Source organism: Pteropus alecto, unplaced genomic scaffold, assembly GCF_000325575.1.
Source record: "Pteropus alecto unplaced genomic scaffold, ASM32557v1 scaffold101, whole genome shotgun sequence".
Classification (NCBI taxonomy): domain Eukaryota; kingdom Metazoa; phylum Chordata; class Mammalia; order Chiroptera; family Pteropodidae; genus Pteropus; species Pteropus alecto.
The window spans coordinates 15,517,443-15,544,167 of NW_006432945.1; the positions used below are offsets into that span (position 1 = coordinate 15,517,443).

General features: G+C 39.2%; 1 protein-coding gene and 1 pseudogene across 1 annotated transcript in view; one reads left to right on the forward strand and one right to left on the reverse strand.

Moving 5' to 3' along the window:
- The window catches only part of PRRC2C (proline rich coiled-coil 2C), an 80,437-nt gene that overhangs the window by 53,250 nt on the left and 462 nt on the right, over positions 1-26,725 (reverse strand). The window contains exons 2-6 of the mRNA XM_015586141.2: positions 6,916-7,081; positions 5,941-6,118; positions 3,929-4,038; positions 2,712-2,837; positions 889-1,112 (exon numbers count right to left, since the gene is read on the reverse strand). Of these exons, the coding sequence (XP_015441627.1) occupies positions 889-1,112; positions 2,712-2,837; positions 3,929-4,038; positions 5,941-6,118; positions 6,916-7,027 (750 nt within the window). The 5' untranslated portion in view covers positions 7,028-7,081. The remainder of the gene's footprint in view (positions 1-888; positions 1,113-2,711; positions 2,838-3,928; positions 4,039-5,940; positions 6,119-6,915; positions 7,082-26,725) is intronic.
- Positions 11,528-11,646, forward strand: LOC112476547 (annotated as a pseudogene).

Here is a 26,725-nt window from a genome sequence, read left to right on the forward strand (position 1 = left end):
GGAATCAACGAACGGACATTATCTGGACCCTCTTTATGAGACAGTCAGGGAAATTGGAGTATTGACCTGATATTTTAAAAAGAATTTTCTTTCCAGGTATGATAATGGCATTGTGGGCTTTTCTCCTCGTCTTTATCTTTAAAGGATTAACAACCTAAAAATCCGTGAATGAGTGATATATCCAGAATTTGCATTTGTAATCCAAGATGGTGGGAATTGGGGACAAGACTGACCACAAGTTGATAACTGTTGAAGATGGATGGTGGATGTGGGGGGAGAGAGGTTCACTGTACTATTATTTCTATTTTTGCATGTATTAAAATATTCCATAATGAAAAGCTAAAAAACTAAAGGTATACTAATAAAACTTTAGAATGAAAGTAGGTATTAACCTTTTCTGTGCCATAAACCACCCCTTTGGCAGTCTGGTAAATTCTATGAATCTCTTCTTATAGAAATGTTTTAAAATGCAAAATCTAAAACGCAGAATATAATGAAGGAAAACAATTATACTAAAATTCTGTTACCACAATAGTTAGAAAACAGATTTGGGACACAATAATGTATGTGCATCTTTATTAGGTCATTAAATAACAAGTGGGCCTACCCATGGCTCTATTCTGAAGTACTACTGTGCATAAACAGTATTTTGCAGTATCTAAAACAACGTAATGTGATATGAAAATACCTATGATCCCTATTAATGATAAAAACCCAGGCACTGCTGATACTTCTATGATTTATTTCCCACATTCCTAATCAAAGAAAATGCTAAGTTTTAGTTAGATGTTAATAAAAATGAAGACCTAAACATTTTCCTACTCCAATTCTCTCCTTGGAACCCAGATCAAAAACCTCTCGGTCACCTGCTTACTGAACACTACTCACATAGGGAGGCATCATGGCTCTGTACTGGGAAGTGAGGGCAGGCTGCTGTCCATTGAGTTTAGCTTGCGGAGGACCACAAGCTATCCTCTTTTCCACCACCTTGAGGATGTCATTTTGCTCTGATGATCCAGCTGTGCTTTCATCCTGGCCAGGGAGCTTTTCATCTTGGTCAGAGGTTAAGGGTGGGCCAGCAGACTTACCGCCATCTCTCCAACAAGCAACATCTGGCATGGAGACAGATTAAGAAAGGAATAAGAAGCATCTGAAAATGGAATAGAGTGACACCAAACTGGGCACATCTCAAGAAAATTTAAGCCAGTAACAAGCAAGCAGAGTGAAGGAGCAACGAAAGCCCAATCTAGGCCCTGTGGACGTTTTTAAGGTGTGTGGGTAAGCCAGGAGCAGTGGCTTCCAAAGCGGAGAGGATGCACCTCCGAGGGTGCCACCAAACCAAATGCTGGGGTGGGGGAAGAAAAAACCAGCGCTTCTCTGTTAGCCTTACCAATATTTGACACGGTGGCATTTCAAACTGTCTTGAGAAGAGGGGACAGGGTGCGAGTAGGGCTTGACAGGGATGCTCTTGCTCATTTGTTTTCGGTCTAGTACTGCTAGTTACACGTGCCCGAGGGAGCAGATTTAGTGACTGTATTATCTGGTTCAACTACACTTCACCGAATGAGACTGTGAATGGTTTTACAGGAAAGCCCTGCTTGGTAGGGAGCCTCCGAGATGGCCGAACGGCCTCTCCCTCCTGGTATGCACACCCTGTGTTCCACCCGCTCAGTGTACCAGCACAGATCTGTGCAGCCTGTAGAATAAAACAAGCAATGGCCCGTCTCTTCTGGGATTAGGTTATAAAAGATGGTGGGCTTCCATCTGTCCTTACTTTTTTGGGGGAAGTCATGTTGTGAGCAGCCCACGTACAAAAGAGCCACCAAGAGTGAGCTTGGAACAGCAGCCCAGTCAAGCCAGCATCAGATGGCAGCTTCACTGCAACTCTGTTGAGAGAGTTCTTGAGCCAGAAGCCCCTGCGCAGTGGCTCCCACATTCCTGACCCTCAGATACTGTGTGAAACCACAAGGCCACTTCGGTTTGTTGTTTTAAGTTTTGTTTTGCAGCAACAGATGAGTATCGAGAACGAGAAAACATCTATTTCTAATACAAACTCATCAACGACATTATAGCAATTACAAAACAAAAATAAAAAAAGATGATTTTCCCAGACCTGACTAGAAATGAGCTAAAAGAAATAGGAAATGTATCAGGTTATCGGAAATATGGGTTTGCATCTGGTACTGTGAAGAGGAACCTCCCCGGGTATACGCGTCCTTTGAGATATTTGGTAATGACAATAAGACATCTAAAAATCAAAGATTTTATATTTCTATCTTGAGTTTCTGCTTTATAATGTACATAATGCAAGTATCCCTCACTACCCAAATTGACTGGTTCCTGGGTTTGGATTTGAGTTCAGAAACCAAGGGATCCCTGAATATCAATGAAGTAGCAAGTAAATGGATACAATTTATAAATAAATAATATTTGCACATTGGGGGAGGTTTCTTCAAAAAATTTTACTATTGTAAAACTGATCGAATATTAATGTGCACATAAGGCACCTAGGCATCATCTTCCAACAAGTTCTCGAGTTGTATGGATGCTGTTCATGCGGAAACCACACTCGAGTGGCAAGCAACTACGGTTACCATCTGCTTTTTAAAAGTAGGCAAACCACATACACACTAGCAGGCAGAAGTTATATCGCATGACAAAAATGAATATAATCTCATTCTGTATTTGTATTAAATAGGAAATACTCTTACTTGGTGGGCGTAAACTAGGTCCAGGTCCATAGTTGTCATCGGTTGCTTCTTTTTCTTTTTTTTCCTGATCCCCAGCTGCCTGCAAGCTCGGAAATTCTTGCTGAAAATGACTGTTCACCTGGATTCCTACAGATTTTTAAAAAACATTAAATGTAACTTCTCCATGGAAGATAATTCAAAAACCCTCCCAGGGTAGAGCTCTCTGCCTTTTTCTGATAAATTATTCCATCTTTCAATGATGACTATTCACACCCATAAAACTTTTAAATTTACCTAGAATTAGAATCCCTTGGAAAGTTAATGAACAGCCATGAGGAGATAAGAATTTAAGAAAGGAACCTGCCAGACACTTCCGGAGGACGCATTAAAGATGGCGAGGCAAGCGAGGAGGCTCACTTCTTTTCTCTATCATGACTCCTTAAGTTTTCAATATGAGTCACATTCCTTTGCTAATGACTCTGAGAATCAGTCCAAATGATCTTACTGAAACAGAATTTAATAAACACTGCATGCGGTACCACAGTGAGGCTGGAACACCTTTGTTCAATTTACTGACTTCACTGACTGCTGAGATACCGCACTTCACTATTCACCCGCCTGGCTGCCTGTCTGCCTGCCTGCTTCCTTTTATACTTCTATAAATTAAAAGAGCTGATTTTATTAGCTTCGGGGCCTAGAAGGGTTTTCCCATACAATGTTTTATATACGTTTCTTGTTTTCCAAGTGGCGAAATTTTTGCTGGGGTCCGTCGCTCCCTGTGGGAAGGGAGGTACTACAGCGACTGTGCGTTACGGCTACTCTCCAGCTCTTCTCTACCACAGAAATCACGAGCGCCACGTTTGAAAGAGAGAGCTCAAGGGGCAGATGGAGATGAAGGGGGTTTCTAGCAATCTACACAATGTCTGCATCCTTATGTCTCAAAGAGCTGAAAGTACAGGTGTTGTCTGGTGATGCGGAATAAAGGTAAAATCGCACGGGACAGAGGGTACCTGAACGACTCCTGCTTTAATCCTAACCACTGGGTCATACATGGCTCTTAACACTGATACTTCAGTAGCCCAAGAGGTTTTAAAAAGACCCCTTTTTAGAGCTTGAGTTTATTTATCCTTTGACAATGTTCTCAGCCCCTGACAAACCTAACGACCCACCCTTATCTCCTGCATGGCTGCTCAGTAACTATCAAGCCTGACTAGTTTCCCCAGCTAAGGTCCACTTACCATCTCCTTGCCCACCTTGCTTGTTACTGGCCCATGATTTGGGAGCAGGTGCTACTTCTGGGGGAGCTGCAACCCCAGGTTTTGGCTGTGCTGGTGGAACTTCTGGTGTTCTTAAAAAAAATATGAATCCATTATTTCAAATATTATACATTTAAAGAAAATAAAATGAATACTGCATTTAGGGTGAATCTGTGCACCAATAATTCTGGCTACACATCTACTCATAGATGCAGCCTCCACATTCGCTTGCCCTTTGCGACTTTCCTTTCAGTGAAGTCCTGCTACTCTCTGTCCCTTTCCCTTCTACCTTTGAATCACCCCAGGAGAAGACAGCTCTGCTCATTTTTCATTTTGTAAATAAAAGCAGCACTCATTATTGAACACAGCTCCCAACGATCTGTTCTGAAGAAGTGAACATTTACATTTAGAAATAACAGTACGGCATACATACGGTCTGGCCTGGTGGGATGAGCCGGGGTAAGGCTGAGCAAGCTCTCCGTGTGGCCACTGGAGGCCAGCCTCCACACAGGTTTGCCACTGGACTTACTGCTGTCACTCAGCACCCCCACGGGTAAAAGGTGTTTTAAGAAAGGTCTACAGTTTTATTCAATCCTTGTAATGAGTTAATGCTTAAAAATGAAAAAGGTACTTAAGAGATTTAAATATTTCTGGTACACTCAGACCTCTGACTGATTTGCTGCTAGAAAATAATCCTACGACCACCCAGAAGCAGAAAACAGTCAGTCTTTGACAAGCTTTACTACAGTAGTCAAATTACTCTATGAAGCTCCCCCCAAAAGACTATAGAAATTTGATAACAGATAGAGGCAAAAAGCATCAAGTACCCAACTGCTCGCCTTATTTTTAAAAATCACCACCACTTAACTAGGTCATTCGATGGACTAAGGGCCCTGCATAATCTTTGACAGCAGGACGTTAAACACATCGAATGAATGATGATGAAAGGGGTCACCCCAGCTTTCTTGCTAATTCTTCATTCGTTCAAATAATATTACTTGAGCACCTATGACAGGCATCAGGCATAGTTTCAGGGAATCAGGCAGACAGAATCCTTAGCTCCATGAAATCATTTAGAAGAATCAATTTCTAATCACGTTAGAAAGAAAATGCCTGATCTGGTGGGAATGGGAGAGGAGGAAACCTGACAGAGTGTATAAGAAAAGCTGTGATTAGCAGCTGTCACTGTTCTACCTTCGCACATGGAAATACTGCCACTAAACCCACTCATAGGGAAAATTAATCAAAAGTTGACTATCTAAAAGACTTTAAAGAAGAGGTCCCCAACTCCCAGGCCGTGGACCAGTACCAGGCCATGGCCTGTTAGAAACTGGGCCGCACGGCAGGAGGTGAGTGGCAGGCGAGTGAGCAAAGGTTCATCTGTATTTACGGCCACTCCCCAGCGCCGACATCACCGCCTCAGCTCCGCCTCAGATCATCAAGCGTTAGATTCTCATAGGAGCACTGGACCCTGGTGCCAAAGCTTTAAAGGGCATGAGATACGTAATGTACAGCAGGACACCAAGCACACTGGAGGAACTCAAAGTAAGTTCCTACAAAGCAAGAGGAGCAGAGTGTTCTTTGGCAGACGCTAACTTACTTTTCTTCCTCATGCTGCTCTGGCTTTGACGCCCACCCTGTGCCGTCTTTCGGTACGATGTTCACATTAGGGTCATTGCCTTTGTTTTCTGCTTTGAGACTTGGAAGGTTAGCAGGGGGAGGCATCCGCCGTGAAATTCCAACTTTTCCAAGACTCTGTAATCCATGTCGAGCTGCAACTAAAGATCAATAACATCAACTTTCTTAGAAGATCTAGTTTATTACCCAGATCATCAAGCGTTAGATTCTCATAGGAGCACTGGACCCTGGTGCCAAAGCTTTAAAGGGCATGAGATACGTAATGTACAGCAGGACACCAAGCACACTGGAGGAACTCAAAGTAAGTTCCTACAAAGCAAGAGGAGCAGAGTGTTCTTTGGCAGACGCTAACTTACTTTTCTTCCTCATGCTGCTCTGGCTTTGACGCCCACCCTGTGCCGTCTTTCGGTACGATGTTCACATTAGGGTCATTGCCTTTGTTTTCTGCTTTGAGACTTGGAAGGTTAGCAGGGGGAGGCATCCGCCGTGAAATTCCAACTTTTCCAAGACTCTGTAATCCATGTCGAGCTGCAACTAAAGATCAATAACATCAACTTTCTTAGAAGATCTAGTTTATTACCTACTTTATTCTTAAAAGAATATAGAAACAGGAATTAATAAAAGACTGAACCATTATTTCCTAATATTTTAAGGTAAGAATTTTTCAAGTAGGCCACATATCCACTTCTCATGTAGAAATTATATTAAAATAAACTATCAAGCCACTGATCTGAGGCTTTAAAAATCCTAACAATAAACCTTGTATACTATGAAAAGGTGAACACTGACGTTGCTGGCTTTGTAATTTTTTTCAGGGACTCTATTTCGCACTTGAAACTTAGTTAAAGGACAGTATGCTGACTTTATATTCATAATGAACACTGCTAAAGTAACATATGTGGTCCAGTTTTTACTTTTCACTGTAATCACTGGGTTCAAGGTATCAACAAACCAAAACAAACCAAAACACCACAGGACTCTCCCTATTCCATAATTTGAAGTGCTAATAAATACCCACTAACAGTTAGCTCTATGCCTACCAATCTCATTGACTGAGTTTCCATCTGGAACCACACAATTCCACTTATTTTCTGCTGACATCAAACAAGAAAAAATAAACATAATTATAATTTTTTAACTCATGTAAAATGTTTAACTCACATCCCCTGAAAAATGCATGTGTATACAAAAAGCCCCATGTAAGCAGAGTTTCAGTAACCTGGGTTTGTCCTAGTTCCTAATAGGTACAGCTCAGGGTGTCATTTATAGAAAGTAACAAACCAAAAGCACGGAAACCATAACAAATGTAATCATCACTTGATTTTACTCACCTGTGGTTTTCTGAGTTTCTAATGACTTCCCCTTGTAAGTATTAAATAAACTGAGTGTCGCATACTTTTTCCCATCCTTTGCTTTTGTGCTCTGGCCTGACTTCTCCGACATTTCGGTGGAAACTCATCGAGTCCAAAACCTCCTGCCACACCCCTTAAAACCAGTCTTTGAGATGCACAAAAGGAAGAAAAACGAGAAGGAAAATTTTAGAATAGTTTATTAGCTTACTAAAAACTAGTAAATTCAAATGTTCACAGAAATTTTATTTAAAATCCTGAAAAATAAAAACAGATCAACCTTCAATAGCTCATATCAATAACAATACACAAATTAGTTCTAATTCTGTTTCCCTTTCATTCAATGAGGTGTACACACATCAACCTTAGGGTTTTGTTTGTTTGTTTTGAGGGGTTTGGATGGGAGTATGGCAGGTGGCGAATTCTACCAAGAAACCATCACTAGTTAAAAAGCGTCGTGAACTGAAGCACCGGGGTTAAAGACAGTGCAGCATGGGTATATCAGGCAAAAGAACATCCCAAGTCAAGGAGTGTCCTTGGAGACCCTGACAGCATCAAAACCATTTCATCTACTGGTTTTACACTTGACTACACAGGGTGAGCACCACTTGCAGAGATGTGGTTTTACATGCATATCAACTGCCAAACTCTATCTGTGTACACAGTTCCATTAAACTTACCGAGAATTTTTGCATCTGTTATCTCATTTCAGTCTAATAATCTCATGATACAGTTAGTTTCCTGATTTTACAGATGAGGAAACTGATGTTCAGAGGTAAATGAGATTGGATTTGGAATCAAGGCTTCTGGGTCAGTCCATTACACCATGCCACCTCCTCCCCACGTAACTGTATAAAACCACTTAACTATACACTCGACAATGAATCACCTTTCCTTCTGACAAACTGAAAAAACTCACCTGCAACCGAAACAACTACGCAAATTCATGGATGGCCTGCTGTCGTATGTGGAAGAATGTGTATAACTAACTATACCCCAAGGGTGCCAATGCTGATGGTTAGGACCCCCTGACTTACTATAAGCAGTTATAGTCCAAACAGTGGTTCATAAGCCTTGCTGCACATGAAAATCACCAGTGGATTTCAAATACACCAGAATCTGGGGTGTCGGGGTGGGGCCTTGACATTGACCCTTATTTTGATACAGCTCCTTTGGAGATCCTAATATGGGAGCAGTCTTCACAATCGCTGCAATTAACAAAGTGTAGTATCTTCCCTCCCATTCCATCGAAAGCCAGTCCTTCCTCCTGCGCTGTCCATCCTGTCCTCACTCCCCTTCTCCTTCTAATCTCTTCACTGTAGTGAACCTCATCCACGCCTATGGCTTCAACCATGAACTGACCATCCAAGATTTGCATCTCCAGCCCAGAACTCTGGGCTACATTAAATAAAATTACACACACATACATATATATATTAAGATTACTTTTTAGGACTGCCTAGTTACATTTCTTTTTCTGTTTTGAATAAACTTTCAATTTTACCTAGAACACAGGCATCTGTTTTATATTAAGGAATTCTGCTTATATTCGAAAGCAAGCCTACCAAATATTCTACACAGCATGACAGGAAAACAGTAGTTAAAAAATTAAAATGACAGTGAACAGACAAACTATCTCATCATTTGGCAAAATGTGAATGCTATATAAGAACTCAACATATTGAAGAAAAAACTTGAAGAAACCCAAAAATTAATGCTATAAACAGACAACTCGCTAGAGAAATAATACCAATAAGCAAACGTATCAAAATGTTCAATTTCGTTAAGTAAACAAAAATTAAAATAACAAGCTAGGGGGTTCAATTTGTCCTCAGCTTACACAAAAAAAACAAGATAACATTACAGAATTCAACCAGAGAATGACAGAATATCTAGTTCGAGTCCAGCCATCATAAAACATCAAGGCGTGAAAAGAATCATAAAATAAACCTTAATTTTCCCATTTAAAACCAAAACAAAACTAAAAAATTTTCTATAAATTATAAGGAATTTATTTCCAAATACAAAAAAAAAAAAAAAAAAAAAAAAAAAAAAACAGGTTTTATATAAGGTCAAATGAAAAATTCCTGCAAATATATTATAAAATTAATATTTGAGTAGGTCTTTTTTGAAGTTCAATATTCTGTAAAAAGGGTCTACTTCTATTGTTAAATTACTATCTATACTATGCCCTTCTTTTCCCAAACAAGTAGTAAACGAAATACAAACTGAGTGTATTGAGGTGAGAAAGATGGACAAAGAATCAGCTTTTCAGGCCACTAGAATAGAGAATAAATTTATATTTCATATACTGAGTCTCTTTCGTTTTTATGTTTTACAGTACTTACTATACCAGAGAAAAAGTAAAACATAACATGACTGAAATTACCGTAAATGAAAACAAAAGATAATTCAATCAAAAGATAAAGACAAACTATCACTTAACATGATCATCGCTATAAAAGTTTGCATTTCTAAAAACAGAATTTGTAGCTATAAACTATAAGACTGAATAAATCAGAAAGTCCAATTCTAACATGATGGACGGTTTGCCAGTTAAGTGTGGACACTTTCAGTTTAAAGCCAAAGTTTAATTTAGCCCACTAATCTGTTTGGTGCCTTGCTTCTGAAAGGCTTAGGAGACACCCTGAAACTCTCAATTAGGTTCAAACTTTATTCAACATACTTGAGAAAAGTCAGTGACCAGCTCAAAAAATTACTTTTAGGAATGTAAAACTACAGTACATAAAATAATGTATTTTTTTTTTAAAGGATTACTTTTAGGACAAAGTATCAAAAGAATCCAACCAATCCAGACTAAGCACCATCAAGACTTAGTCTCACTTTGTATAGTTCACTTAAAAATACTTTAAAAAATGTAATTACTGTTTGGATGACAAATCGTAGATACAGAGCGAGGAAGGCCAGGGCCCTAACAAACAGAAAACAAAGGAAGTGAACCTGAAGTTACCGTCTGGAGAGTCCCCAGGTCACGGCACTGAGAGAACCCCAGGGAGGCAGGCAGACTCCCCAAGTTGAAAAAAATGAGGCCGAGCGTTCCGGGTGACCAAGGCAGCTAGGATCTAACACTGCAGGACCCCCGTGAGTATGCAGACCACCAATCTGCACGTGTGTGGGAAGAAACTCCCCAAAGATGGAACCACCCGCAAAGGGCGGGCCGCAGAGCCTGTCCTCACCAGCCAGACTTCAGAAAGCCTCCTATCCACCGGGCGTTGGGGAGACTATTCAGAAATGCCTTATCCCAGTAGTGCTGGGAAAAAGAGTGCTCGCAAGTGAATACTGCCCTGGTCGTGTCTAAGGAACCTTAAAGCAACAGCCAAAATGATCGAACTGTTTTCAGGTGACTGAGCCCCAAACAAATTTAAAGAATATTTATGAAAAATGAGAAGATATCCAGCACCCAAGAAAATAAAATATTCATTGTGGCATCCAATTAAAAATTATCATGCAAAGAAAAATATGAACCATGTTAAAGAGAAGACTCAATCAACTGAAACCAGCCCAGTTTACTCAGATGTTAGAATTACTTACTGGACAAGAACATAAAACAGTTATTTTATTACAACTGTATTCAACCTGTTCAATAAGAAGAAAGTAGCAATGGGATGAGATTAAAGCACCACTTATAATAGCAATTAAAATGTGAAATACTTAGGGACATAGCTGACAAAAAATGTGTAAGGTTTGCATACTGAAAACTACAAAACATTAAAGACCTCGATAAATGGAAATATGCTGTGTTTATGGGTCGAAAGACCCAAATTAAGATGTCAGTTCATGCCAAACAGATCTAGAGATTCAAAGCAATCCTAAACAAAATCTCAGAAAAAAATGAGGGAAGGAGTCTGAATTTGTCAAGCTGATTCTAAAGTCCATAATGAAATGGACAGGATCTAGAATAACCAAAAGAACTTTGAAAAGAGAAGATGGAGAGCCAAAGTCACCTGATTTCAAGACATGTAAAAAGCAGCAACCGAGACAGTGAGGTGTTGGTGTAAAAAAACAGGCCAATGGGACAGAGTCTAGAAGTGCACACGAGCGTCTGGTTTTTGACAAATGCAAAGAAAATTCAGTGGATAAAGAATAGTTTTCTCAGCAAATGGTACTGGAGCGACTGTGTACACATATTAAAAACTGAACTCTGATCCATACTTCACAAAACTCAGTTGAAAATGGACCACAGCAAAGGGCACAAACTTGCAGTGAGAAGATGAGTACATTCAGGAGATCTAAGGCACAGCATAATGATTACAGTCAATGATATTGTACTATATACTCCAAAGTTAAATGTTCTCACCACAGAAAAAGAAAGAAAATTACATGACCTGACGGAGGTGTCAGGTGAGGTTATGGTGGTAATAATATTGCAATACATAAATGTCTCAAATCAGCATGTTGTACACCTTAAAACTTATACAATGTTATATTTATTTTATTTCAATTTTTGAAAAAAGAATCACAGACAAAATTTAAAATCTACAACTACCAAACATCTAACCCTGGGTTAGATAAGGACTTCTTAGTACACTAAAAGCATAATCCGTAAAAGATGTAATTTATAAATGGGACTTCTGTCTATGGCCATGCCACCCTGAACAAGCCTGATCCTATCTGATCTCAGAAGCTAAGCAGGGTCAGGCCTGGTTAGTACTTGGATGGGAGACCACCTAGGAAGACCAGGTGCTGTAGGTGTAAAAAATAAAAAATAAAGAACAAAAAATAAGGGATTGTAAGCTGACAAGGTCCTTGCAATCTATGAGGTCAACCAAGGGTTGCTTCGCCTAAAAGAAATAAATTAAAAAAATATATATAAATTGGACTTCTTTTTGAAAGATATTGCTAAAAATGAACAGATAGGCTACTGTCTGGGGAAAAAACCTGCAAATCATATATCTGATAAAGGACTTTTATCTAGAATCTATATAAAATTTTCAGGACTCAATATACAAATGGCAAATGCAAATTTCAACCGCGATGAGATACTTCCCCACATCTATTGTATTGGCTAAAATTACAGAACAATTATACCAAGTGCTGATAAGGATATGGAAGAGCTGGAACTCTCATAGCCCGCTCCTAGAATGTAAAATGTTACAATCACGTGGAAAACCAACTGGGCAGTTTCTTAAAAAAGAAAAAAATTCATCAACCAAACCTCCCCTCCCCCACTCCATACAAGAGAAATAAAAACATATATCCATATGAAGACTTGTACTCTGGTTCATAGTTTGACTATAATAGGCAAAAACTGAAAAAAACTCAAATGTCCACCAACAGGTGAGTGGATAACACAATTGTGGTGTATTCTATTCTTAAAAGCCCCTTATTTTCTCATATTGTTCTGTTTAGTTTTATTCATAGCATTTGTCACTATCTGAAATGATCTTGTTTACCTATTATTTTAATCACTACACTAGAAAGTAAGGCCTGGGAGAGCAGATTTTGTGTCTTGTATTCCCAGTCTACAAAATAGTATACATAGTAGGTGTTTGATAAATATGTTTCAAAGTATGGATCACTTAATGACTGACATATATTATAAATAAATTTTATCACACACATATACATCCCTGTTAACATCCCTGTATGTGTATTTTACACCCTATGTTAGCCTATGTTAGTATTTTTAGGATAGAGTCTTAGACTTTATTTAAGTTATAGTTCTGGGTTCTAACACCGTTCTTAGCTCTCAGACCATACAAAACAGGCTAGAGGCCAGATTTCAGTTGCCAAGCCCCGCCTGGCTATTCATTGCAAATAGCATGAGAAACATCTCTATTAAATGACACCAGACTTCCTCTGTGAAAATGCCTGAACCAGACACTTTGGGGGGGGGGGCACATTTTGAGTAACTTGTTTTTTTTTTCTGTTTTAAGACAAATTTGGTAATTCCTATTTTCCTTGAAATCCCTTACTTCTCAAGTCTTCTCTTCATGTGTCTTTTATGCTAACTTTCTCATTTTTAACTTAAAATTAAGAGTGATTCAGGTAACATTTTCTCCATAAGAACTAGCCCTTGGATTTATCATTTTTTGTTCTGTTTTTATTTTATCTTGATTTTTCTTTCATGATTTTTTAGGTAACGTTTAAACTTATTGTTTTGTCTGATAATGAAGGTACTTAGGACCATTTCTCTGAATCATATGATTGTATATGTTTTTGATAGGAGGTGTTTTCTGTGTTAGTTCGGCAATTTTGATTTTGAGTTCCTCCTTTATCCAAGATAGGTTTGTTTTTTATTTCCAATTGATTCTCTTCCACATTTCTACTTTTGTCTATTGGTTAACTTTGTAGCCACAAGAATCTTTAACTGCTTTCTTATCAACAACCCCAGGAACAAAAACACTATTTGTTGATTCCTTGCTTATTCTGACATTTTCTGCTTCAATATAAGGTCTATTATTGTTGTTTTTCTTTATTTCTTATCAGGTCTGCTGATTTCTGCAATTTTATATCTTATCAATCTGTGTCCCTCCCCTGTACCTTTTAGAATACCCCTGTATGTCTTCTCTACTCTTAACACGCTGCTGCTGACATTTCTGGTTACCACACGTGTGGCGGGAAGGCACACCCAGCAATTCTCAGATTATGTGGCCAACAAGCTGGGTGTCCTACAATTCACCTCAATTCTGACACAACCTACCTGGAGAGAGCATGCCATCTCAGATTAGTAAGGGCTCAGGCCCACAACACTACCACCCCCTAGCCCGGCTATTCAGATGCCATTTTAAAGTCCAGCCTCATTGGCTAGCTATGAACAAGAGTTTGATTAATTTGCTCCAGCATTTCACAGAACCCAGGAAAACAACTCACTAGATTACCAGGTTATTACAAACCTATTAAAGGATACAAATGAACAGCCAGAGGAAGAGATACACAGGCTGAGGTCCCCAGTGGTCCTGAGCGCAGGCGCTGTCCCCACCTGAGTTTGCGTAGCTCCACTTATAGGAAGCTCCAGTTCAGGGATTTTTACGGCATAAATAACTAAATCATTAGCCACTGGTGATTAATTTGACATCCAGTTCCAGTCCCCCCCATGAAGAGGAGGGTGGGGCCTCTCTCAGAGAAAGGCTTCTAATGTGGGTCAAATGGGGAAGGAGCCAGCCTTGAGCCTGAAGAAAAAGCAATGGAAAGGACCTAAAGCCCCGATATGCTAATCATGTTCAAAAACAGAAAAGCTCTAAGAAAGGGAAAGCTGAAACAAAAGAGAAGGTTGAATGAGGCAGGCCTATTAGGATTTAAAATTTTATCTTTGAAGCAATGGGAAACCATGGGATTCTGAGCAGAGGCGTGTCTTTTGTTTTAAAAATATCATTCTGACTATGATGTGGAGAATGAATTAGAGGGGGCTAAGGGCAGAATGTAGAGACACCATAGACTGCAAAAGCCCAGGCACAGGTGTGGCTGTGGCTGAAAACGGACACTAGACATAGGATTGTCTTGATCCCTCTTCCACCTTGGAAGCTTTTGCAAGCATGGTAATGCCTCTTCCTTCTGAGCACTGGAGTGGGAACCTAACCCACATTTTTAACACTGTTTCCAGGAAAACAAATTTGCCAAATCTCTCTTGTGTGCTCTTACCTTTGTATACTAAAGCCTTATTGAAAAACAATGACCTCTTAAAGCCTGCTGGAGTAATTAGTGTATTTTCTGAAATACAATTTAGCAAAGCAACCCTCTACAGGTCACACAGAAACATCGGGCCTTCTCAAAGTACCTCCCTTATGCTGCAGTGACAATAGTCATTCAACAACATCTATACAACAAATATGCTGAGCATTAATAAACTCAAATGTTGTTTTAAATGTCAGAATGTATCTTGAAAAGATAGATGATGGCTCACCTTCACGGAACTTTTAACAAACAGTAAGTAAACAAAAATATGGGAATGAATAAAAACTGAACTGAGTAAAGGGACAGCAAAGAGGAGAAACATCGCCCTGGAACTAACACAAGCTAAGAAAATCAATCGGTGGTTCTCAGCCCAGGCTGCACAGGCTCGTCCAGGAAGACCTTACAAGATACTACAGCCCAGGCCCCGTGCCAGACCAAGTAAATCGGAATGGCTGGCAACAGTATTCTATGAAAAGTTCCCTCCAGGTGTCTCTACAGTACAGGCGCAGTTGAGAACCACTGGAAAAACAAACGGATTTTGATCTGGGAGAAGGAGGTTCAAGTATAAAGGTCATGCTGAGGGAGAGGCAGAGAGGAAGTCGGAGTAGGTGGAAGACCGAGTGTGCAGGGCCTAGTAGCCTAGGATAAGGACTGTGGCTGAGTTATTCGAAATGCCATGAAGAGACACTGGAGGGAAAAACTAATCAAAACCCTCAATTGCTGAATAAATGCTTGGCTGCATTCAGCAGACCTACACTTAAGTAACAAAATGGTACAATTTACATAATTAGTAATTCAAAAACCCTTGAAACAGTAAGCTCAATAGGAGCATTTTTCAACTTGCCAGCTTCTAATTTCAAAAAACCTATCCGCACAGTTGAAAGAGATCAAACAAACTATATATATCCTTTACTTATATCAATTTTAATTTTGCAAAGCTTTTTGTTATTTGTACGCTATTACGAACATTTTTTTGTTACAGTCCTGCTTACCATGTACCTAAAAATCTAAATCCTTAAGGGCTGTGGGTTAGTCAGCAAAACCAAAGCCTTTTTGGTTTTGCTTAAGGGAAGAAAAACTAATAATATTTCTAAATTCAAGGTTCTATGGCTCTCACTGAGCATTGTTGGTTAAAAAAAAATTTTTTTCCATTGAAATTAGATGTACCAAACCATGTGGAGCTGCATTTGCTAGATTTTGAACAATTACCTTGTAAACAGATATTTTTTGCACCCCCTCCCCCCAAAGTTAAGATGAACAAAAGAAATGGAAGAAAAAAGTCAGTGCTGTCAAAGCAGACTGTTCTTTAAGCTGTGATCTCTAAAATTCCTTCAGTGTTAAAAATTATGAGAGGCTAAAGTTACTCATTTACCATCACGAAAGGCATTCAATACTGAAAATATCATTTTAAGTGATATTTAAAATTTGGTACATTTGGAAAAAACTCATACTTCCACAAATTGCCAATCTGTCAAATTCAATTAAATGACAATCGTCTTTCTCACCATGATGGGAATCTAAACATCCAGGATCTGTTTACCTCTTTTTCCCCAGCATTCTTATGGTGAGAGTTTAGTCCTTCTGGAAAATACAGAACAATGTCACACTGATTCAAACAGTTAACATTTTAAAGAAATGGTAACCACTTCCAGACGGGCACACTGTGCACCCTGCACGAATGTTTCACTGAACAAGGAAGTATGTCTGCTAAGTATTTAATAACAGTCAGGTATCACATGCACATGAGTAGTTTGTAAATCATTTTCTTTGGTTTCTGCGACTCTGACAGCTTTCAGTCTCATTTTCTCTCTCTTTTCTCCCTCTCTCTCAAAGTTAATATGCTTTTGCCATCTCTCTCGCTAGCTCTGTGAGCTTTCTCCTTGGCCATCCCAGCTACGGTTCACCGATTCAAAAAGGATAATTTCCAAAACTTTTCTTCAAGTTACACTCTTCAGACATACGTTTTTAATCGTCTATAGAAAAAACGTCTTAAAATTTTCTACAGAACTACAAACTCAAAATGTTTAATCCCCCCATTCACTCAAGCAAATATTAGCCAGTGCCTACTATATTATCAGGAACTACTGGGAACAAATGACAGACATGCTGTCCTCATCAACCGAGTGGAGATAACAGTTTGGAAATCTGAGGCTTGAAAAGGTTTGCAAAGAACTGGGAGGAAAGAGCCCGAGTAGGAAAATGAGGCGCTAACAAGCAGCACTGACGGCCCAGCAGAGCTGGAGACCGGGGTACAGTGCTCCTCTGTCTTGCGGCTGGAGGGCTCCCCTCAGTGTCCAGCAGCATGTCCAGGCGTGCTGAGTGAGGAATGAGAGCTGTGCCGGGCAGGTGTAGAGCAAAGCAAGGGAGGTGAGGAAACGGCCAAGGGATGGGTCAGAGTAACCCGTCCCGGAAGTTCAAGCCGGAGAGCGAGGTCAGAGAGGCTGGAGGAGAAGGAGGAAGAGAACAGAAGTGACAGGCAATTTCAACAGGCTGGATGAAAGTCCGACCAGTAGTAACGACTGAATGTTTACTGAGTCAAGCTTCCTGTGGATAGCACTCATTTAATAAGTACGACAAAGTGAAGTGTACGATCTGAGTGGGAGAATTGGAGGCATAGGAGCTTGTGATCTGAAGTTCAGGTTTCAGGATGATGAGGTTTACACAGCAGACATTGAAAGTCAAGCACACATACTATGTGTGACTGAGTACGTGTGCACGTACTCACACAGGATAATAAAACAAATACGGTAAACTATTAACAATCAGGGGACATGGATGAAGGAATACGGGAATTCTTCATACTATTTTTATAACTTTTCTGTAAGATTAAAATTATTCCAAAATTTTTTTTAAAAAAAGCTCCTCTGCTCTCCCAAACATGTTCCTCTCCCTACCTCACAGAACCATGTCCTTGACCTCTACATTTAAAACCTAGAGTAATCTTTGATATTTCTCCCACTTCTAACATAAAAAGGAATCCAAGTTTTATACAGTCTAGTTTAGTAATGCCTCTTGAAACCAGTTTTTTTTTTTTTTTAAATCCAAGCTCTACAGATGTAATATAATATAAAAATATTGGATTGGGAATAAGAGCTCAAAGCTCAAGTCAAAACTTGCCAGTGAAGAAGTAACCTTGGAGAAGTAAAATAATTTGCCCCAAACTTACAGCTAGAAAGTGATGGTGTCAAGATTAAATCCAGGCTCGACACCGACGCCAGCGCCCAAGATAAAAGCCATATGAAACTCAGAATCCGATTTTCATTACAGAAGAGATAAACATCAAATCTTTAAACTATAAAATAATAACATGTTATTTGAGGTTAAGAGACTAAAAGATTCAAGTTTTTATTATCAAAACTTATTGTGCTACAAGAGTAAAATATCAAGGATAAAAATTATAGCAACAAAGCAGTAATATCTCTTAACAGAGATTATAGAAATGTCATTTTGAAGTATAATAATTAAAAATAAGAATCGATGTACTACAGATTGTTTTAAAAAAAAAAACAAGGGGTGCTATGCACTTAATTGTGTCTCCCTCAAATCCATGTGTTGGAGCCCTAACTACCAACGTGACAGATGGGATCTGGAGATAAGGCCTTTGGGAGATATTCAGGTTTAGGGGAGGTGAAGAGGGCAGGGCTTCATAAGGGGATTAGGGCTCTTATTAAGAGGAAGAGACATCAGAGTGCCCCGCAGTGTGAGGACACAGCTAGAGGGCAAGCCATGTGCGAGCCAGAACCGAACTGCCAGCACCCTGATCTTGGACTTCCAGCCCTCAGAACTGTGAGAAATAAATTTCTGTCGCCTAAGTCATCTAGTCTATGGCACTTTCTCATGCTACCTGGAGCTGACAAATAGGGAGGACTATATTAACTCCAGAAAACAGCATTTTGTTTATCATTAAAATTTTAACCACATTTTCCATTTAAAATAAAAAGGTCCAGACATTTACCACACTCCTCTAAATCCTAGGCTGCTCAGTGTTCACAAAACACAAACTTTCTAAAGTTTACTTTTAGATTACCCCCTGACTTGATTTTAAACACAATCGAAGTACTAGTTTTCACACACTCCTTAAATACAACACAAATGAGAATTACAGAATATCTGAGGTTGAAAATCATTTTATACTAAAAGTATGAGATCGATATGAAATAATGTGGCCTGAGTAACTAATATATTGGATGCTGTTCCTTCAAAGAGTTTTGTCAAAAACTTGAATATAAAACCTGGAAAGCTGATGTCACATATGATGTATATATATCTGAAAGAGTAACAATGCATTCAATGACTTTCTTAAGATTGAAAAAGATCTTGGAATGTTAGGGAGAATTAAATTGGATATAAGAAGAGTCATATAGTCATGGTTCAAAAAATTAATTTCATATATACAGAATACAAACCCAGCCTGTTCATATGACACAGGAGAGAGCCAGAGACAGTACTGTGACAGCACTGCTTTATCAGAATTGCTATTTCAGTAGCAATCTAAAGCACAGATCTGGAATTGTGAAAGTTCCAGTGCATTTTGTGTTTTCCACACTGCTTAAAGTATTGTGCTGAAGTCTGCCCTTCATGAAAACAAATATTAAAAAAAACTAACCTGGATACAAAGGAAAAACTTTCTAACTGTTCAGTTTATCTATAGGTGTCAACAAGTTATCTAAAAACTCATAGTATTCTCTATTTTTACAATTTGCCAAACAACCCAAAGAGCTGTGAAATAACTTGTAATTTGGGTGAGGCACAAAATTTGCATCCCATGCCGCAAGGTATATGAGAGAAGGCTGCTTCTAGGAAACAAACTTAGTTAGACACCCCTTCCTACCTCTCTTGCTGGACTCCTTTCCCCGGGGTTTGTTTTCTGTTTTAGACATAAAATAACTGCTGTGAAGAGAAACACAACTGTTTCTTTGTTAAAAAAACAAACAAACAAACAAACAAAAAAACTGAAAAGAAAGTCAAATCCCAGTGCTGCTGGAAATAAAGAGATGAGGGCTGAATACTAGTATGTCACTCAAACATTCGGAAATTTGGAGGATCTTAAGATATGAGTGTTAAAAGTTGACTAGTGTCCTGGTCACCAGATGTATCCAAGCAAAAGTTAAGATAAGCCTTTGTCGGAAATATTTTAAAGATAACCTTGCTTTGAGTAAGAGGCTGAACTAGTCAACTTCTAAGGTCACTTCCATCTCTAGTTGTTAAAACCAATCAGTAATTCTAAAGTTAGCGACGCCAAGTATTTTAAAGATCACATTTGCTGCTATAATAGTAAAACTAAGAATACCGCCATATGTTCAATGCCTCTACTACAAACAGCACTACAGTAAAAGCATTAAAAACTGTCATTTGAAAAAAGTGTAATATAAATAAATCTGTTGAGTTCTAATCAGAATGGCAGAAAGGCTGGGCTGTTTGAGATGAACACATGTGAACTGAGTTTCCGGTGCAGAAGAAAGCCTTAACGATTAGAGAAGAAACACAGCTATCAAATCTTCTGTACTACGAATTACTGTTCTAGCAAAGTAAAGCTGTATGTCTACCATTTACTCGAGGTGATGGCCAGAGCACTCTTTCTGACAACTTATAAGATTTAAAAACTGTTCATATTATACAATTCTCTTAAAACTGATTCAGTTTAAACCTCGGCTCATACTTAGCTAGGTGTTTTTATAGCATAATTGTGGCATACGCATACTATGGCATAAGCATTTCTCCAGTCGTTAAATAGAATTCTGAATTTTTAATTTCCTCCTCCATGGACTATAATATCTTCTAGTCTGGTGTGAGAGTTAAACAACAAAGTGCGTATAAAACTCTTAGAAGTGTCCGGCATGCAATAGGAACTTAATAAATGGTAATAATATTTCTAAAACTTATATACTACAGATAAAAACCAAAGCATATTTTCTTGGTCAACTTTTTTACACGGCAAGTATGTTAGATGTAATGGGAGGGAGAAAGCATTCTCTTCAGGATGTTCGTCTGACATCATGAATTACACTAAACCTTTCATATAAATAAAGAGCTGCCTTTAAGGGTTGGAATTTTGAGTTTAAATTTATGTGTAGAGAATTTGTTAGCATTCCTCCCCACCAAGCACTGGCTCTATTCCACTACCATTACAATGTGTCTTAAGAACCTACCCACCTCTTTCTCCTACCTTCTACTTTCATCCTTTCTTTCCATGCTTTCAAATGTCATAATATAACTACACAATTTTTTTTTTTTTTTAATGGCCAAGAAACCAAGCAATCAATACATGCAGGCTATTCTTGACTATTTAATCCTTATTCAATAGTTAATTCTTCAGCAGGGTACTTTCTCTGCCTCCAAAATGTCAGAAGACTCTGGCTCTACAAGTGAGAGATACTTCACCTTTCTGCATTCTGTATCCTAATTGTGGTGTGTGTGTCACAGATGTACTGCAGCATCTTTTCTGGCCCACCTCAAATGCATTGATCCCCTAAAAATATATATATTAAAACTCACAGAACCATACAGCAAAAATCCAGTTTTCTTTCATCTAAATTTTAAAACTCATACACCAATATAACCAACCTCCACCTATCAAAAGCCTCGTTTTGATCACCTTTTACCCTGCTTTTAAAATAAAATCCTTCTATCTGTTCCATTTTCCTAACTTTCAGAAGTAATTTCATATCTGCCAATTGTGTTTCTTCAATTAAGATCTATAAAATTTAAACCTAACATTAAAAACAGTTACTTAAAATACAGGCCAAGCTACACTAGCCATATTGCCAAAAATCTAAATCTAAATTGGAACTGAAAAATTATAAAAAGTGGTTTTCTGAAATTTCCCTCTCCTCTTCAAAATTTGATAATGTATGACATTTAATATAGTTTCCCAGTTGCTAGTAACATTAAGTAACCTACAATACCCATCTTTAAAATAGCATTGGATAAACTGGAATTCTGTACCTACCCAACTATTCAACCAATCTTAAGAAAAAATTCAAAGCTTTTTGTTCCTTAGCGGCCATTTCTCCAATCTCCCAATTGTTTCTGATGTATTTCTAAATGTAGCCTTAATATGTCTCCTCAAGAAGCCTTTCACTTTTAGAGAATCCACTGGCCTCCACAGGGCTTTTGTGCAAATAGAAAAATATACCCTTTGGGAAAGATACCGGTAGTCTTCTTGATGGGGGGCTGATGCCTTGGGAGGGAGAAGAGACGTGGAGGCACAACTTCCCTGGGGAGGCCTAGCTAAGGCTCAGGCCTCTGCAGGCCAAGCGTGGGCTGGATTTCGCTCTGTTGCCTCCTTCAGCCCGGCCCCTCTGCACGACCAAACTCAGCAGTCCTGCACTTTCGGATTATTCATTAGGGAAGAGGGAGGAAGGAGGATCAATTATTAAGTTCTCAGACACCCATTCTCCAACCACATACACACATACACACATACACACCCACCTCTTACCATGCAGACTGCAGATTTATTTGGAGGGGACCTTCGAACTTCCTAAGGAATCTGTTCTCCCTGTGCCTTTAACTTTCTATTTTTCATTGTTCTCTTTTCTGTTTTAAATATGGTTAAGATTCATGTGATATCAAAGAATGTTAAATTCAAAAGATATACAGAAACATTTAATGTGATCTTTGCAATAATGCTCCAATAGGGGAAGAGGTATCTTTATTTTAGAGATGAATATATTTTAAACTTGAAGCCGAGCCACTTTCCCCCAAAAGTTAACAGCTGGCACTAAGTAACAAAGGGACTGACTAAACCTAGGTTTTTAAACGTCTAGTCCAGGGCTTATTTTGAGTATTCAACACACCTAAAAGTCAAGACGTCTTACTACTGAGTCCTCTTGGCTTAACCTTTCATCTTCATTACTCGACCTCTAGTTGGGTAAGTACAGAATTCCAAGGATCTCTCAGCCAAGTCCAAAAGCCACTTTTCAGCGGTATTCAGAACTCTGCTACATTTGGCTCTAATCCTATTTTTAGATTATTCTCTTCCGCCCTGATTTTTACAGTAACTTCCTTCTTTACTCATTCATTCTTGTTCTCCTTTCCTTGCCATAGATTATCTTAAACATCCTGTTACATTTCTGTCTAAATAAACCCATTCCACTTTGCAGTTCATCATGGAAATGTTTGTCTCAATTATATAGTTAAAGCTCTAATTTATACCTCTATTGCTGTAATGCTGCCATTTCCTGTTTGATGAATCTATTCCATTCTAGGCTTTCATCACTTCTGGCCTTCATTAATTCCAACTGTTGCTTGATCCTATCCAGCATTCATTTCCTAGCAATTATGTCCCAAAGAGTAGAATACAAACACTACTGATGGTATGTTAGATGATTTTAAGTGGCCCATAAAGGAATAGTTAAAATTATGTTTATTTTAAAAGATGTTGAAAAACTGTAAAGCCAAAAATTGTGCACACTTTTCCTTTAATTTCACTTACTTAAAATACAGTTAAAAAATATTAATAGACAGATGGTTTGAAGATAAAGCAAAAATCATGAATGACTTGTCTGGGAAATACTGGCCCTGGGATATCCATATAGTACAGAAGTTAAGCACACAAGCTCTCGGTCAATGACTCGACTCCCATTTACCAGCTAAGTAATTTTGAACAAATCACTCAAACCTCTTTAAATCCCAGTTTTCTACTTGTTTAGTAGTGATAAAATTAATATCCTCTAGTTGTTTAGAAGGGATAATCACAATAACTTGATCTCTCCTGACCACCAAGCCTTTACCCTGTAATCGACTGGGCACTCAATCTGTACTATAGGCAATTTTCTATATATGGATTTTCTGCACCAAATTCCCTTATCTGTTTGTATATCTTTATTTTTATATTCTGGTATGAACTCCCGGCCAAAAAAAACCAAAACAAAAAAACCCCACACATGATAACTTTTATTATTAATCCTTAAGACTGTGAACACTGGGAACCAAAAGCCATAATCCTCTGATTCACCTGGTGTTACAAATTTAAAAGACTCTTTAATGTTTGTTGAAGAAATTTAAAAATTACAAAAATCTTATGCAAATAAAGCTCACAATATATAGTACATAAGCCCAAGCTATTTGAAAGCTTTGACACTACTCAAACAGGTAAATAAAGAGAAAAATGACAGAGGATGACAGAGTATTCTTTTGCTCCACTAACATATTCATCAGTTGAACCTTAGTGGTGAGTCTATTCTTCGTGGCTCCTAAACTCATTCATTTAATAATCTCTAATCAACTCTAGGTATATGTATGCCAACCACCACACGAGGTGATGGAGACACAGAAACAGTCTAGCAAAAAAAAGATTAGTATCGAAATACAAACAAGTAAATAGAAAACGAGTAGATAATATGCTAAGTAAATGATATCCAACAGTGTTTTAATACTAGATATGCGCCAGGATTACAGCCCGCCCTCCTGTGATGTAGAGACCAGCAGCACCACATAGGGGTGAGGACATGACATTACACCGACAGTAAGTTTTCTGCTACCTTCCGTTCAGACTCTAGGTATATGCTAACCATATTAAAGTTTTTGTCTGCCAACTAGACAAGTGTTGAAACTCAGTAACAGCCCTTGCTTGATCTGATTTGCCAGCAAACACATGCACACGCAAGGCCCCAAAACACGACTGGCATTCTCTTAACCTAGAGCAAAATAAACGACTAGAACTACAATTAGCAAGAAGGTAGGTATATATTTAGCCTTTCTGGAGGTTGGTAAAGAACAAATAATAGAAAATTTACCAAAGTTACCCTCTCTAGAGAATATTTTTACCCACAAAGATATCCTGTCCTGACTGGCATCAATGGCATTTTTGAGAAATTTAAAATGTTATGACTCAGAAAACTAATTAATTCTCAAAACTTTTAAGCAACAGTTAACATAGATTGAGATAAGCTTTCATTGTGTTACCCTATTTATAAGGTGACAAGTCTTGATTTACTGAAAGTGCATTAGTCATAACTCAGTCAGACACAACTTCTGGATCTCATTCACTGGAGAATAGGGTTCTGTACCAATCTGTGTAACATTTTATCAATCCTTGTCTTACAGAAATACGGTATAAATAGCATCTGGAACGCAAGTTACTCAACTGACTTATAAACTGAAGAAGTGGTTGGGAGATAGGAGGAAACCTCTGAGAGGGAGAGGGAGACAGAATAATCTTCAAAGATATTTTACCAATAAGGATGGTGGGATGGAGTAGGGGTAGGGAGCAGATGAGCTAGAATGAGCTAGAACTTCTGTACTGACCCTAGGGTTACTAACTGTACAGTATGAAGAAGAAATCTTTAAGAGACAACATCTAGTGTGGAGGTGTGAAAAAAAAGTCTAAAAAGTATTTTTAAAAATGAAGATATAAAAACTATCTTAAATTTCCGAAGAATATGTACTCCATTCTGAGAATACAGAGACTACTTACTGCTTGGAAGAGAGTATCTTCTTCTACCAATATTCTGCCATCCTCCCTCCACCAGCTGACCTTTCACTAATGTACTGAGCACAGTAACAAACCTTCCACATGCATTATCTTTGTTACTCCTACTGCCACCCTTCCAAGCAATCCCTAGATACTATTATCATTATCATCATCTCCACTTTACAGGTGAGGAAACACTGTATCAATGGTATAGATCAGACGGCCACATTTTAAAATTGTATCTTGTTATACTAGTTAGTTTTACTCCATTGGCCTTAAACAGAAAAGGATACAAAAATTAGCTTCCACCCTATCCCCAAAGTAACTATAATCCATTTTCACACTTTGCAACACTTTCCCATGCCAACAATGTTTCTATACTGGAGTCAAACAGAAGAAACTCGGTTAATAACAATGTATCTTATTTAATTTCCACAGTTCATAAAATTACAAGGAACAGGGAGGCAGTTTTATGGTTTAGAGTATCCCTTTTCAATTCCAATCCATTCAGCACCAATAACTGCTATGTGACCTTGGTCAAACTGCTTTAATCTCTCTCAGATTTCATTTCCTCATCTGTAAAATGGGGGTGATAACAGCAGCACCTCCTTCAAAGGCTTGCTGTCAGATTAAAAAGGTAATGTGCATAAAAAGGCTTATACTGGGCTCCGAACACACAAAAAGGTCAACTAATGGTGGAGGGAGAACAGCCATATACATAAACTCCCCAGAATAAAATATAAATACAAAAGTCAAGAGGCCTATGTTCTGAAAAATCCCATTACAGAAAGGGAGAAAATTACTATTTGAGTACACGCTAAAGAGAAAACTCAAATTCAATCTATTCCTAATTTTGGGGGGGATCAACGCATTTGAGGTGGGCCAGAAAAGATGCTGCAGTGCATCTATGACACACACCTAAAAATGGCTCCAGTCAAAGCAGCATCTTAATTACTCAGAGAAGAGGTTAAATCCACTTTTAACAAATGCCAGAGGTAGGCTTGGTGGGCGCTTAAGCATCATCCTATCGTTTTTATCTGCAAGAGTAAGCTATCAGGCACTTAAGAATCCTGCTTCTTCTAGTGCCTTCTGAATGGAACCTTACAGCACAGCCGCCTACTGTGCAATTCTGAGTACCCTAGCGAGGTATGAATCTATGAACCTAGGCTGAAGAGCGGCCAACGCGGAAATCCGGGTAGCTTTAGAAGCCAGCATGTCGGAAACGTCAAAGAAAAAAAAAAAAATCTCAAATCAAGTCAAAACAAATGCACATCCCTTTAAAAGAATTAGACGCATTTCTCTCGGGCGAAGGGAGAATTCATCCGTGTTCCCACTGGTCCCCACGCCCTTCTCTTCAAGTCCTAACGTGGGGCCTCGACCCTAGCACCGGTGAGACCACTGCCCTCTCAGAGCGGGGGGGAGCCGCAGGGTGGGACCGAGCACGCAGGTGAGGGGATGGAGAGGCCTAGGGCGCGGACGCCACCCGAACCCTCCGCTGGAGTCGGGGCAGCCCGTCCCAGCGGAAGTGCGGCCGGCCCCGCTTGCCGAGTCGGGTCCTTGCGCGGGTCTCCCGCACGCCGCTCGCTGCCCGCGGGGAGGGCCGCAGAGGAGCCCTGGCGCCGTCCGGGGGACACATCCCCGCTCCAGGGAAGGACACCGCGCGCCGCGCCGCTGGGGACCCCCTCGGCTTCCCCGGCAACGCGCCGGGCCGGGTCGGGGCCGGGGGCGGCGGCCCCAGGG